This window comes from Gorilla gorilla, chromosome 8 (assembly GCF_029281585.2).
Source record: "Gorilla gorilla gorilla isolate KB3781 chromosome 8, NHGRI_mGorGor1-v2.1_pri, whole genome shotgun sequence".
Classification (NCBI taxonomy): domain Eukaryota; kingdom Metazoa; phylum Chordata; class Mammalia; order Primates; family Hominidae; genus Gorilla; species Gorilla gorilla.
This window is the reverse complement of record NC_073232.2, coordinates 96,751,366-96,767,332: the sequence shown is the minus strand read 5'-3', so window position 1 is coordinate 96,767,332 and position 15,967 is coordinate 96,751,366. Positions and strand designations below refer to the sequence as shown.

The window sequence follows — 15,967 nt, the reverse complement described above, 5'->3', positions numbered from 1 at the left end:
TGCCTTGAATCTGTAGATTACTTTGAGCAGTATGGTCATTTTAATGATATTCTTCTAATCCATAAGAATGAAATGTTTCAATGTGTTTGTATCATTTATGATTTCTTTCATCAGTGTTTCGTACTTCTCCTTGTAAAGGTCTTTCACCTCCTTGGTTAAATGTATTCCTGGGTGTCTGGGTGTGTGTGTGTGTGTTTATTGTAAATCGATTTCAGCTCTCAATTTGGTTCTGTTTGAGCACTGATGGTGTATGGAAATACCACTAATTTTTGTATATTAATTTTGTATCCTGAAACTTTACTGAATTTATCAATTCTAAAAGTCTTTTGGAGGAATCTTTAGGGTTTTCTAAATATAAGATCATATCAACAACAAACAGATAATTTTACTTCTTCTTTTATAATTTGGATGGCTTTTACTTCTTTCTCTTGCCTGTTTGCTCTGGCTAGGACTATGCTGATAGGAGTGACGGGAGTGGATATCCTCGTCTTGTTCCAGCTCTTAGGGTAAATGCTTTCAACTTTTGCCTATTCAGTATGATGTCGGCTACAGGTTTATCATATAGGGTTCTTATTATTTTCAGGTATGTTCCTTTGATGCCTAGTTTGCTGAGGGTTTTTATCATGAAGGGATGCTGTATTTTATCAAATGCTTTTTCTTCATCTATTGAGATGATCATATGGATTTTGTTTTTAATCTGTTTATGTGGTGGATCACATTTATTGATGTGTGTATGCTGAACCATCTTTGCATTCCTAAAATAAAACCCACTTGATCATGATGAGTTATCTTTTTGAGTTGCTGTTTGATTTGGTTTGCCAGTATTCTGTTGAAGACTTTTGCATGTGTGTTCATCAAGGATACTGGCCAGTAGTTTTTTTCTTTTGTTGTGTCCATGCCAGATTTGGGTACCAGTATGATATTGGTTTCATACAATGAGTTAAGAAGGAATTCCTCCGCCTCCTCAATTTTTTGGAATAGTTTCAGTTAAGATTGATGCCAGCTCTCTTGCATGCCTAGTAAAATTCGACTGTGAATCTGTCTGGTCCTGGGCTTTTTTTAGTTGGTAGTTTTTTTAATGACTAATTCCATTTCATTATTCATTATTTTTATTTCTTACTGGATCAATCTTGGGATGTTATGTTTGCAGGAATTTATCCATTTCCTCTAGGTTTTCTAGTTTGTGCACATAGAGATGTTCACAGCAGTCTCTGATGATCCTTTGTATTTCCATGGTATCAGTTGTAAAATCACCTTTATCACTTCTGATCATGCTTATTTGAATCTTTCCTCTTTTTTTCTTGGCTAATCTAGCTGGCAGCCTGTCAATTTTGTTTATCCTTACAAAGAACCAAGTTTTCATTTCATTGATCATTTTTATGATTTTTTAATTTCAATTTCATTTAGTTCTGCTCTGATCTTTGTTATTCAGATACAGATTTAAAGCAACAACAATATGATCTCACCAGAGTTTAATGAAAACAGTTTGACAGTAGTATAATACTGTTAAATAAAGTGAAAAACTAGCAAAATGTAGAGAAGGTGCAACCACCTGAGATAGTATATGTGAATACACATTAGAAAGAATAAAGCACCTCAGCCAGGTACGGTGGCTCACGCTTGTAATCCCAGCACTTTGGGAGGCTGAGGTGGGTAGATCATGAGGTCAGGAGATCGAGACCATCCTGGCTAACATGGTGAAACCCCGTCTCTACTAAAAATACAAAAAATCAGCCGGGTATGGTGGCGGGCACCTGTAGTCCCAGCCACTCAGGAGGCCGAGGCAGGAGAATGGCGTGAACTCGGGAGGTGGAGTTTGCAGTGAGCCGAGATCACAACACTGCACTCCAGCCTGGGCAACAGAGGGAGACACCATCTCAAAATAAAAATAAATAAATAAATAAATAAATAAATAAAAAGATCAAAGCATCTCTGGTCTCTTCCTTAGAGTAAAATAACCCAAGCCAAGTAAAATGTCACAGATACAAAATTAGAGAGCAATTAAAAACTTCCTAAATTCATTCTAAAACTCAAAACCAAGTAAGGCAAATATAAGCCAGGTTTGATATTTTTATATTCTTCTTCCATAATTTTGGACTAGAGAAATTCCAAATTTCAGTGCAAATAATCTAGGGAACTCATATACCCACACAAACACTGCTAAGAATATTATGACATTCAGCACACATTTAAATCTCAATAAAGTCTAGCTATATCAGTCACAAGGTAGAAACCCAAATCTAGCCAGCTCTCCTCTTAGTAAAATACAGATTAAAAAATGTAAACAAAATGTGTTAGCCTCATGAAAATGAAGGCATACCTACTTGTTGGTGTGTCAAAAGCATACAAGTAAGTTTTTGGATCTACCTTTTAAAGTGAACAAGAATCTCATTTAAATAAGGAGTTAAACTTCCCCACTATGTGAAGTTAAGGCAAGGCTGATAAAACAAAAATAAAGCCAGATACTTTCAGTGATGATCTGATTCAAACACTTCTTTGGGCCTCCTATAAAAATCATTCCAAAAATAAAGGCACTCCATGTGATGATTTAAAATTATCACCTCCTAAATATTTCAGTGTTAGAAAATCAATCATCATGACATTGTAGTTCAACTATTCTTCAGTGAGAGCTCTTGTACTGTCCTAGCACTGCTGCAAAGAAGATTCTGAGTATGGCTCACTGTGTTTACAAGAGAAAAAAATGTTTTTGCCTAAGATTGTGCACATACAATGATTATAATAATATTTATCAGAAAAAATGCTATATTTAATCAAGAAAGTTAAATATCAGTTAAAAGTTTATTGAGTTCAAAAATTCTGAGACTGAGAGTGTAACAAGTAGTAAACTACTTCCTAACCTATCAGTGCCAATTTACTCAACTCCTCTAGAATTCATCCTAGTCTGAAACCAAAGGTAGTAGGTAGTCCATAGCTATTTCAAAGGACTAATATAAAAGATGAGGAACAAAAAAAGATGCTATGACGAAGTAAACAAAGATAACTTCATATCAGTACCTGTGTCAGGAGTCCCCAAGCCCACTCCCAAAATAGAAAATTCACTAAAAGGAGTCAAAGGATTCAGCATACAGTAATATTAACAGCTAAGATTTATTCCAGCAGGATACAAAGCAAAATAAGAAAGGAAAAGTCACATGGGGCAAAATCAGGTGTAAGCTTCCAGGAGTCCTCTCCCAATGGAGTTACACAGGATGTGCTTAATTCCTCCAGCAACCAGTTGTGACAATACATGCAAAGAGTGCAAAGTCTTGTCCACGACGGATGTTCTTTTTTTTTTTTTTGAGAAAGTCTTGCTCTGTCACCCAGGCTGGAGTGCAACGGCATGATCTGGGCTCACTGCAACCTCTGCCACCCGGGTTCAAGCAACTCTCCTAGCCTCCCGAGTAGCTGGGACTACAGGCACATGCCACCACACTCGGCTAATTTTTCTATTTTTAGTAGAGATGGGATTTCACTGTATTGGTCAGGCTGGTCTTGAACTCCTGACCTCAGGTGATCCACCTGCCTCAGCCTCCCAAAGTGCTGGGATTACAGGCATGAGCCACCGCGCCCGGCCCACCATGGATGTTCTTAAGAAACTCAGCTCCCAAGGTTTCACTGGGGGATGGTCTTGTGGGTACCCTCTGCCTCGCATATATCAAAATTCTAGACTCCCAGAAGGAAAGCAGGTATTCAGCATAAATCACATTATCTATGCAAACAGTTTAGGCACAGCAAGCCTACTGTGCTCTTATCATTTATGAAAAGTTTTATAGCACTCTAAGGAACTGTTTACCAGCCAAGTGCCAACCTTTCAAGCGGGTTATCTAAGAAGAAGCAATCTTAGACCTGCGACATTAACTCTTCTGCATAGCACCCCAAGTATATTGTGGAAGAATATTAATGAGTGTAAATTATTGTGCCTAATACCAACTTCGGATGAAGTCTTAAATGTAAAACAAAACAATTAGAAAGCAAAATAACAAACATCTGTTGAGCTCTTGTTATATCCCTGGCATTAATAAGTACTTTATATATATGACCTCATTTAATGTTCATAGTAATCCCATGAGTTAGTGAGAGATGATACTCAAAATACACAACAACCAGTATCACCAGGGAATCACATGACTGTCATACCATTCAGGCATGTACTTCCTAACATCAGCCCTGGAGGTGCGTACAATTACCATCTATATTTTTTAAAAAGGAACACAGAGAGGCTGGGCATGGTGGCTCACGCCTGTAATCCCAGCACTTTGGGAGGCCGAGGTGGGCAGATCACGAGGTTAGGAGATCGAGACCATCCTGGCTAACACGGTGAAACCCCATCTCTACTAAAAATACAAAAACATTAGCCTGGCATGGTGGCAGGCACCTGTAGTCCCAGCTACTTGGGAGGCTGAGACAGGAGAATGGCGTGAACCCAGGAAGGCGGAGCTTACAGTAAGTCAAGATTGTGCCACTGCACTCCAGCCTGGGCGACAGAGCTACACTCTGTCTCAAAAAAAAAAAAAAAAGGAACACAGAGAATCCAAGGAGACACAGCTAGTACATGACAGAGGTGGAGTTTTAACTTAGCTTGTTCCGGAGCCCTGGCTCTTAATCATTATGCAATAACATCTCTCTGTAAACAAAATACCTCTACGGCCTTAGGATGGGAAAGGGTGTCTTACACACACACGCCATATATGAGCATGTGAAGCAAAAACCATGAAGAAAAACATTACTAAATTTAATTGTCAAAAGCAAAAACTATGAACGGTAAAAAGATACAAAAAGCAAAACAGAAGCAACGGGCTCAGAGAAGATTACTGCAACACATTTAACAAGAATTAAATTCCAACCACATAAAAAACTCTTCTGTATCAATAAGAAAAGTGGCAAAACCCAACTGAAAAATCACTGAGGTAAAAATTTACATAAAAGGAAACAAAACAGCCAGTAAAATGTGTGAAAAAAATGACAAAATCAATAATAGTCTAAATGTAAATTAAAATTATGTATCATCTCACACTCACCAGACTGATTAAAATGTTGAAGTCAGATGACGACATATGGGGTTCAGATGAGGAGTGACAGAAATTCTCATCCTCTACTGGAAGGTATACACTGGTAGGACCATTTTAGGGAGAAGTTTGATAATATCATTAAAGTTGAAAATACACTATTCCTAGTTTTATATCCCAGGAACGCTATAGCTAGGTTTATATCCTAAAGAAACTGACTTATATGATCAAAGAGAATTGAATCCGAATGTTCACTGCTACACCATGTAGACATTATTATTAGCAATAAAGAATAACTGAAATGTAGATTAGCAGGGGAACAGAGAAAAATACAGGTATATTCAAATGACAGAATATTATAAAGTAATAAATATGAATTAGAACTACAATATAAATGCACATATACACAAAAAACATAAAATTGAGTTAAAAAAAACCTGTAGAATATTATGTATCACTTACCTAAGTTGTAAAATACATACAAAATCATACTGTATATTGTTCATGGATATATAAATGCATTAAGGAAAATGGCCTATACAACATGCCTTAGAATTCATAATTTTAAAACAACGCACATAAAAAGAAACTGCTATATTTACTACTAGGGTGTTTACTGAATGCATTCTTTCCCAAATAATAAAGGCTTCTCTTTATGAGAATTCATTCATATGCCAGAGAAGGGAGAAAGGCTAAAAATCAATTATCTAGTTTCCACGTCAAAAACTTTGGAAAAGAAAAAACCAATTAAACTAAAGAAAAGTAGAAGAAAGGAAATAAAGATATAAACCAAAATCAATAAAAACAGAAAATAAGCACAATATAGAAAAATCAGCAAAGCCCAAATTTGGTTCTTGGAAATGAAGAAAAAGAGAGGAAACACCAATAACCAGTATTAGGAATGAAAAGCAGACGTCCCTATAACACCCTAAAGATGTTAAAAAGAGGATAATCCTAAACAACTTTCACCAACAAATGACAAGTTTAGATGAAATGGACAAATTTTCAAAAACGAACACGAATATACATACAGATTTTAATATGCCAATATCTAAAAATTAAAACTGTTATTAAAAACTTTCTCATAAAGAAAACTCCAGGTCCAGAAGGCTGAATTCTGGCAAATTCTTTTACATACCTAAGGAATAAGCACATTAGTTGTACACAAATTCTTTCAAAGGACAGAAAAATAAGAAACACTTCTCAACTCATTATAAAGCCAGCATGATCTTGATACCAAAACATGGCAAGAACATCAGTAGAAAAACAAGAAAATTACAGAGTAGAACAATCTTACTCATGAACATACATGCAAAAACATAGACTATTAGCAGAGCTGGGTATAGTGGCATGCACCTGTAGTCCCAGCTACTTGGGAGACTGTGGGAGGAGGATTACTTCAGCCCAGGAGTTCAAGGCCAGACTGGACAATATAGCAAGACCCTATCTCTTTTCTAAAAATTAATTTTTAGGCCGGGCGCGGTGGCTCATGCCTGTAATCCCACTATTTTGGGAGGCCAAGGCGGGTGGATCACCTGAGGTCAGGAGTTCAAGACCAGCCTGGCCAACATGGTGAAACCCTGTCTCTACTAAAAATACAAAATTTAGCCAGGCGTGGTGGCAGGCGCCTGTAATCCCAGCTACTTGGGAGGCTGAGGCAGAAGAAACGCTTGAACCTGGGAGGCAGAGGTTGCAGTGAGCCAAGATTGCGCCATTGCACTCCAGCCTGGGTGAGAAGAGCGAGACTTCGTCTCAAAAAAAAAAAAAAAATTTTTAATTTTAAAAAATAATTTTAAAATATAAAAATTAGAAAATCTAGTTTAACAACATTTGAAAAGATAATACATCACGACCAAGTGAATGTATTCTAAGAATGGAAAGGTAGTTTACTATTTGAAGATCAAGCCATGCAATCTACCACACTAACACAAAAAAAATTTCACTATCTCAACAGATGTAGAGAAAGCATTTGGTAAAACTTAATATTCATTCACAACAAAAATTCAGCAAACAAAATAAAAGAGAATTTCCATACTCTGATTAAACTCCCTCTCAACTCCCAAAAACTTTAAGGGTGAACTATTAAGGCTTTCTCTCTGAAATTCTATCACCATTTCAATTCAACATCACGTTGGTGGTCCTAACTTGTGTAATAGGGCAAGCGCTGGGGTGGTGAGGCAACTTTTTTGCAAATGGTGTGATTATAGAATGTATATACAAGTTCCAAAATCATCCAAAGGCAAATTATTATAACTAGTAGATGAATTTACAAGGTTATTAGAAAAGTCAAATATACATGATAAAAATCAGGTATATTTGTATATACAACAAAAACTCATAAAATTATAAAAATGGTACCACTTACAGTGTCAAAATCAAACATGTGTAACATTTTATAGAGAAGTACAAAACACTAGCAAGAAGTATTTCTAAAGTCTGAAATCAATGGAGGACTATATCTCCATCATAAATATGTCAATTCTCTCCAAAATCATCCATAAATTCAATGCAATCCCATTCAAAATCCCTGCAGGTCCTTCCTGGAAACTGACAAGCTCATTCTAATATTTAATTGGAAATACAAAAGGTTAAGAAGTGCTACAGAAATCTTGGAAAAAAACAAAGCTGGAAGACTTACCCTACCAGGCAGCAAAATTTATTTTAAAGCTACAATAATGAAAATAACATATAACTGACAAAATAAACAGAAATATTTGTCTATGCAATGAAATATTTATATATGCAGTCACTGATTTATGACATAGATGACCCTGAAGTACAGTGGGGGAAAGATGACTAAAATAAATTAATTGTGACATCTATCTCACACCATACACAAAAATAATTTCCAGATGGGGACTAGAGACCTACAGGTAAAAGGTTAAAAATAAAAAATGCTTTTAGAGCAAAACATTGAAACATATATTCATGATATTAAGGTGGGAAAAGACTTCACAAACAGTTTTAAAAAAAGTGGTAACGGTAAAGGGAAAACTTGTAAAACTGGACAGTATCAAAATTGGTAAGTTCTATATCAACAGACACTACTAAGAGATTTCAAAAGCAACTCACAGTAAAGAATACACTCTACATATATAAAATGTAAATATACATATGAATACAAACATCTACATATTGATACAAAATAAATATTTATGTCAAAAAATATGAAGAATTTTTACAAATCATTAAGAAAACAAACCCAACACAAGACACTTCACAGAAGAGGATATATCCTGATGGCCCAATAAACATATGTGAAGGTGCTCTGTGAGTAGTTATCAAAAAATACAAGACAAAATCTCAATGCAATACTACTATACCCACAAAATAGCAAAAATGCAAAAAGGCAGAAAGCACCAAGAATAGACAAGAAGGTGAATTTTCTGGAATGTTCATTTACTGCCAGTGGGGAGTGTAAACAGGCACAATCACTTTGAAACACTGACAGCATCTTTATCCATCAGCATAGCCTATAACCCAGGAATCTCTCTCCTACACATTTTCCCAACAAAAATGAATAAGTGTTCACCAAAAAAACATATATCAAAATCTTCACAATCATGCAATACTCTAATAGCCAGAAACTGGAACCAACCTAAATGCCCATGAACAATAAGATAAGTTGTAGTATATTCACACAAAAGAATATGATACAAGAGTAAAGAAACTACAACTGACAAATACATAATATTAATGAAAAGAAGCTAGATATAAACCAGCACCTTTATGATTTCATTTATATAAAGTTCAAGAACAGTCAAAACTAATTTATAGTGACCGAAACCAACAGTGATTGCAGAGTAAGAGAATGACTGAAAGGAACAGAAAGGGAACACTCTCGAGCGATGGGAGTATTCTATATCTTAATATGGATGATTGTCAAACAAGCATACACATTTATCAAAATTCTCCGGTCTGTCTGCAGAAGATTTGTGCATTTTACTGTATGTAAATTAGACCTCTGCATAATACTGGTAGCATGTAAACAAATAAACAGCCAGGATTCTAGACTGGTGTTACGAAAAGTAATCAGTCTACAAACTATTTGTTGGGATCCTTGACATGATTAGGAGATTGCATCAGAATGCATATTAACACACTGTTTCTTTCAAAAAGGAAGACTTACTACAAAAACAATGTCAGCAGAAATGAACAGTGGGTGGAACTAAACTGTGTTAGAAGTGACACAGTTGATGTACTAGATCTAGTGAAAGCTCCTTATCTTTACCTGGACTGGTAGAAGCAGTGTTGCAGAGACAAGAAAAGTGAGAATATGCTAAAGGTCTTTAGGGGTTAAGTAAGAGGTACTACTTTGAACCACTGTAGGAAAAAAAAAAAAGAAAAACAGAAAAAAGAGCAAGACAATTTAAATAAAAATAATAAGATGGCAGAGTAAATACAGTCCAAGTATAACAATATAAACATAAAAGGATTAAACTCTAGTCAAAAGAAAAAGACAAACTGAAAATTTTAAAATAATAAACTATTTGCTATACATAAAAAAGGCTGATAGTAAAAGAAAATATATAAATAAAACTGGTAAGGTGTATTAATATTTGGAAAAAAAAGGAGTCTGAAAACAAAAAGCATAATTAAAGATAGAGAAGATCACTAAGTAATGATGGAAAGTCCAATTCACCAAAAAAAAAAAAACCAACAATTCTGAACAGGTACACGCCTAAAATTTATACAAAACAAAAAATTCACGTAACTTCAGAGCAAAAATGGTAAATCCTACATCACTGTACGAGAACTCAACACATGGTTCTCAACTTTTGCCATCAATTCTCTATTCTTTCTCAGACTTTGTCGTCTTCTCCTTAGATCAGAAGAGAAAGACAGAAACACCATCTTGTTCCAAAGCACAGAATGAATGTTTTTTTCTTCCCATACCAATAGACATAAACCTACTGAACAAGGAGGAAACTCATGGATCTTAAGGACTAACAGTCAATCCAGATGCATTCTGAAATCTTTGAGAGAAAGCTATTTTGTGATTAGTTACAGGAACAATGAACTGAATGAAGGTGGTTAGCCTCCAAAAACTGTCAGGTACTAAGTGGTTTATTGCTGCCATCTGCTGGACACCATTTTCATTTGCACTTCAATCATATTTGCCTTAAAACTCCCAGTAAGACAGCATGTAAGGTCTTAAACTGTTATCTTTTCTGAGCTTCCTTTATCTAATGAGATGAAGACACTGTCTCTAAATTAAATGTTTGTATGCAAGGTGTTGACAACGGTTAAAAAAAAGTTTGTGCAATTTAAGCCTCTGTTAACAATGGCTTAAGTAAAAGGTTTACAGGAGTATAGAAAATTACATTGCCTGAAATCCACTTGGAATTTAATATATCCACAGACTACCAATTTTCCCATACAACTACTGGAAAATCGTATTTTATATACTGAATAACTGCAATGAGTCACTTTAAACATACCAATTACACTTTACCCATATGGCATATTATCCACATTACTTGCCATGTTTCTTAAAATATGCACATATAAATTCATGGCAGGTCTTCTAACACTTGCCCATACCTGATTCCCTTGCCTTCCAGGCACACACAAAGATTACACTTCCTGTCCCTTTAGTACTCAGATGGGACCACATGATTAGTTCTGGTCAACAGATCATGAACGGAAGTGCCAAGTGTTGCCTGCAGGCCAATGCAAGTAATTATACGTGTGAGACCCTCTGGCACTCTCTTCCTCTGCCACAGTGAAAAGAAGGGACCTCAAAAGATGGTCAAGCCCCAAAATCAAAGCAGCTTAGATCACTAAAGACAGCTGCCCTAGAGAGCTGTCCAGACCCACAACAAACTTTCTAAGAGTAAAATAATACACTTGTATTGTATTATCCCACTGAGAGTTGGCACTTCAATGTTACCTCAGTATAACACAGGCCAAGGTTTCTCAACAGCAGCACTACTGCCATCTTAGGCTAGATAATTCATTGTGGTCTCTGTCTTGTGGACTGTGGGATGTTAAACAACATCCTTGGCATCCACCCACTAGATGCCAAGAAGCACTCATCAATATGACAACCAAAACCACCTCCAGTCATTGACCTCCTCACCCAATCTTTGAGAACCACTGGCATAGATTAACCTACTAATATAGTATGCACATATGTATGAGGGATATATATGTAAACATGTTGAGTATATTTAAGTCAAATGTCATATATTCTCCACACTTTATTTCATATTAGAGTCAGATATTTTATAGGCTCTTAACAAATATGAATTTCCATTTCTCAAAGTAGTAAAGTTAATTCATAAATTTTTTACAAAATCAATCATATCACAAGTCTCTCTATAGTAGGGTAAACAAAATATTCCAAGAGTATATAAATCCATACATACTATGCTGTTCATTTCAGAGGACTCATAGCTCCCAACTGGATGGACATTTCCAATGGGTTCCAAGCCTTCTTCATCCCACATGTATGTTCCATCAGAGCTATCAGATGGAGAGAGTTCAAACGAAGAACCAGCTCTGTAGTCTGTATCTGGTGAAACCAAATTATTCCCAGAAGTATGTTTTGTACATTCACTCCTGTCTTCAAGAGAAAAAAGGTTATTGATTCACAAAAATATAATTGTTTCTCATGTCCTAAAAATATAAGTGCTAATAATTTGATATATCATAGCAAAAAAGCTGGCTCAAAGAAAGCACTCATAACTAGCATTTTCTACATCCTAGGCAATAAAAACATCAAGAGCCAAAATCTTTAAAATAACCTACTGAAATATTTTCTAATAGAGGAAAAGAAAATTCATTTAGTCATCTTTCACTTCTGTAATATTTCCAAAAATGTAAACAAACCCTCATATTCCTATATTTCCCAAGATATTTATTTTTAAACACTGGCCAGGAAACTCCTTTTCCTCTGTGTACACTATTTAACTTCATAGATTAAATAATGTAGGGCACTCATAATTGCCTCCCTATAAGGAAATAAACTTGTTCCGGCAGTCTCTTTTAGAAGACCTATAGACAATCAAGGGTTTGTACATGCATTTCTATGCACGATCTAGTCCCCTGATTATACCACATGTCTATATCTAATCCCTTTAGTTGTTCTTTATTCAGGTATATGGGCATACAAATACCAAATACATTTTATCCAGCATTTAGTAACAGGATAACCAAACATAAGAGGAAATGTTTAACAGGTATTATTTCACTTTCTTCAGTTTAATAAATAAATAAAGCTCTCTCAGGAAGTGTATCTACAAAAATTGCTAAACAAGAAGAATTTTCTAGGATAAAAAAATCCATGAGATTAGACATAACCTATATTATCTCATTGTACCCTTTGGTACAGCTTTACTCTTAACAAATAGCAATGAAATGCTATCCTAAGAGAAGAGATGGTTTGTTTAATGGCATACCACACTGGCTGAGGTAAGCAGGGGAAGTCATTTAGAAGCACTGCATACACTAAGCAGGAATAGGCTGTGTATAACAGCCAAAGAAAAACAAAGGTTAAGAGTGGTTTTATTAATATTGTCTTGGATAGGGTGAAAAATGGGGTATGGAGCAAAAGTCACAGGAAAATAAACGTTGCCCCACCTCAATTGTCTAGATCTATCCCTCCGTGAAACTGATAATATCTTGAAATCTATCTGAAGATAATCCTAAATGTAAGTTCAGTTATATTATTTAAAAGAAAGCAAAAAAACTTAAGGTAAGTAATATTTACCAGAGACACTTATATCTATCCATTCATCAGTTTTACTGAAGGCTTTTTCATTTTCCTTGGGGGAATCAAACATATCCTGTGGTGGCCCATTTTCATGTTTCTCTTCTTTGAGAGACATTTCCTCTGGAGTTATTCTAGTTCTGTTGGAGTCCTCTATATCTATAAAATCATCACTAAAGTCTTCACTTAAATCATTCTTATCAGAAGATGACAAAGACGACAAGGAAATGTCATCCACATCATCACTCAGGTATCTCATTTTAGCATCATGTTTCATGGTCTGGTTGTTTTTTGTTCTATAACTTTCATTTTCAATCAGTTCTTGGTCCTTATTAGCAGCTCTGTCCTTAGCCAAAACTGTAGCATCTTCCTCTACACATGTGTCAGCAGGTGAATTTTTATTTCCATCAACTGTCATAGTCCCAGAAAATGGAGATCGGCTAGATTTCAGTAGAGAGGGATGAACCATTCTATAACCTAAAGTAGAAGTTACACCTGGGCCATTTGGTAAAGCCAACTTCTTTCCACCAGCAGCATAAGGCCTATTAAATCCATACCCCAAATGTTCATTCCCATTTAGTACTTCTGGCTGCCGGGAATTTCTTGTTAGCATACTTGACCGTAGAGGCACTCTAATGGATAGCTGTTGGTTCTGATAAGGCTTTGTAAGATCCACAGCTCTATTAAAGGAATGTGATCTGGTTATAGATGAAGGTGGAAGGAATGAATTCTGAATGGAATGTGAAAAACTTTGTGACCTTACCATTTTTTCACAATTAATAGATTTACTACTGTCTGGGGATTGAGCTAAGCTTTCTCCAGAACTGCTTCTGGTGGCACAGGAGTTCGCTCTAGGCCTTTGCATGCTACCAGCTGATCGGTTTCCATAAAATCCATTCAACTGTGATTTTGGAGTATTGACCGAAGAATATGAAGTCCTTCCTAATAATGTGCCTTTGGTGAATTTACCCAAATTAGATGGTCCAGAAAAAGACTTTTGGTTTAATTCCTCTGTAGATGACACAAACATAGTGGATGGCTTTGCTAACTTTGATGTGAATAAAGAAACACTTTTCAAACCTCCCTTTATCCCATTTTTATCAAACATTCCTTGAGTAGGAACACGTTTTTCAGGATCAATTATTTTATCATGTGAATTTTGAGTATTGTTAGGCTCTTCGGCACCTTGTGCACAAAGCTGATATTTATTTGCTTTCCTCCAATTAAATGAATGAGATGATGGACAATCAGAGCCATTATTTTTGATGTAACTTTTGACATTACTATTCTTGGAAGTTCCTAATAAATTAACAGGTGTCCCATTTGGCATTGGCTGCAATGTACTTCTTACAGATTTTGTTCCATACTTTGGCAACTTGGAACCCAAAAATGTCTTGATTTGTGTTTTTTCTTCCATGAGCTATAAGGTGCATTTGTTCTTAAACAGTTGACAGAATCTGTGAAGAGAAAAAAGAAGTACATTAAACATTCCTAAATAAGGATAATTACATGAATTATTACATAATATGATACTTACACTTTTATATGCAGAAAAACCCAAAAGCTACTCATGATTCCTACAGAACTCCTGGCAAATACCGAACGCACTAATTAAATTAATAACTTTATGTTGGAAGAAAATAAAGAACATTTTTATAAACTTTTTTATAAATGTATGCTATGAATGACAGCAAAATCTAGAAATAAAATTAAACCACCAAATTTGACTATGTAAAAAATAATACAGAGTACTTCTTCCAATTTCCAATCCAAATAATTTTTTCATTTTGGGTAAAAGTCTCTCCTTTAAAAATAAGAACATATGGAAAGCCACAGCCAGTGCACTCAGGCAAGAGAATGAAATAAAAGGCATTCAGATTGGAAGTCAAACTATCTCTGTTTGCCAATGATATGATTATATATCTAGAAAATCCTACGGACTCCTCCAAAAGATTCCAAGATTTCATAAATCCAGTAAAGTCACAGGTTGCAAAATCAAAGTACACAAATCAGTAGCATACCAACAATGACTAAGCTGAGAATCAAGAACTCAATCCCTTTGACCATAGCTGCAAAAAAATAAAATAAAATACCTAGGTATACTTAACCAAGGAAGTAAAAGATCTCTACAAGCAGAAGTGCAAAACACTTCTGAAAGAAATCACAGACAATGCAAACGAATGGAAATACATCCCACACTCATGCATTAGAGGAATCCATATCATGAAAATGACCATGCTGCCCAAAGCAGTCTACAGATTCAATGCAATTTGTATCGAAATACCAACATCATTTTTCCCAGAATTAGACAAAACAATCCTAAAATTCATATGGAACCAAAAAACAATCTTAAACAAAAAACCAAATCTGGAGGCATCACATTACTCAACTTCAAATTATACTACAAGGCTACTATAGTAACAGAAACAGCATGGTAGTGGTATAAAAGTACATACATAGAGCAAAGGAACAGAGTAGAGAACCCAGAAATAAAGCCAAATACAATCAACTGACCTTTGACAAAGCATACATAAATGAAAATTGGGAAAAGAACGCCTTATTCAATAAATGTTGCCAGGAAAACTGGATAGCCACATGTAGAAGAATGAAATTGGATCCCTATCTCTTACCATATACAAAAATCAACCAACATGGATTTAAGACTTAAATCCAAGGCATGAAACCATAAAAATGCTAGAAGAAAACCTAGGAAAAACTCTTCTGGATATTGGTCTAGGCAAAGAATTTATGACTAAGACACAAAAAGCAAATGCAACAAAAAAATAAATGAGACCTAATTAAACTAAAAAGCTTCCGCTCAGCAAAAAATAATCAGAGTAAACAGACAACCCACAGAATGGGAGAAAATACTTGCAAACTATGCATCTAACAAAAGATTAATATCCAGAATCTATAAGGAACTCCAACTAATCTGCAAGGAAAAAAATAATCCCATCAAAAAGTGGGCAAATAACATCAACAAACAGTTTTCAAAAGAAGGTATACAATGACCAAGAAACATGAAAAAAAATGCTCAACATCACTAATCATCAGGGACATGCAAATTAAAACCACAATGAGATATCACCTTATCCCAGCCAGAATGGCTATTATTAAAAAGACAAAAAACAATAGATACTGGCATAGACGTGATGAAAAGGGAACATTTAGGTACTGCTGGTGGCAATGTAAATTAGTACCACCTCTATGGGAAACAGTATGTAGATTTCTCAAAGAACTAAATCTA

General features: G+C 35.3%; 1 protein-coding gene across 9 annotated transcripts in view; it reads right to left on the bottom strand.

Moving 5' to 3' along the window:
• The window catches only part of CCSER2 (coiled-coil serine rich protein 2), a 180,856-nt gene that overhangs the window by 126,235 nt on the left and 38,654 nt on the right, over nt 1-15,967 (bottom strand). For all 9 annotated transcript variants that reach the window (XM_004049704.5, XM_004049703.5, XM_019035306.4 and 6 more), the window contains exons 2-3: nt 12,721-14,177; nt 11,378-11,574 (exon numbers count right to left, since the gene is read on the bottom strand). In XM_004049704.5, the coding sequence (XP_004049752.3) occupies nt 11,378-11,574; nt 12,721-14,137 (1,614 nt within the window). In that variant the 5' untranslated portion in view covers nt 14,138-14,177. The remainder of the gene's footprint in view (nt 1-11,377; nt 11,575-12,720; nt 14,178-15,967) is intronic.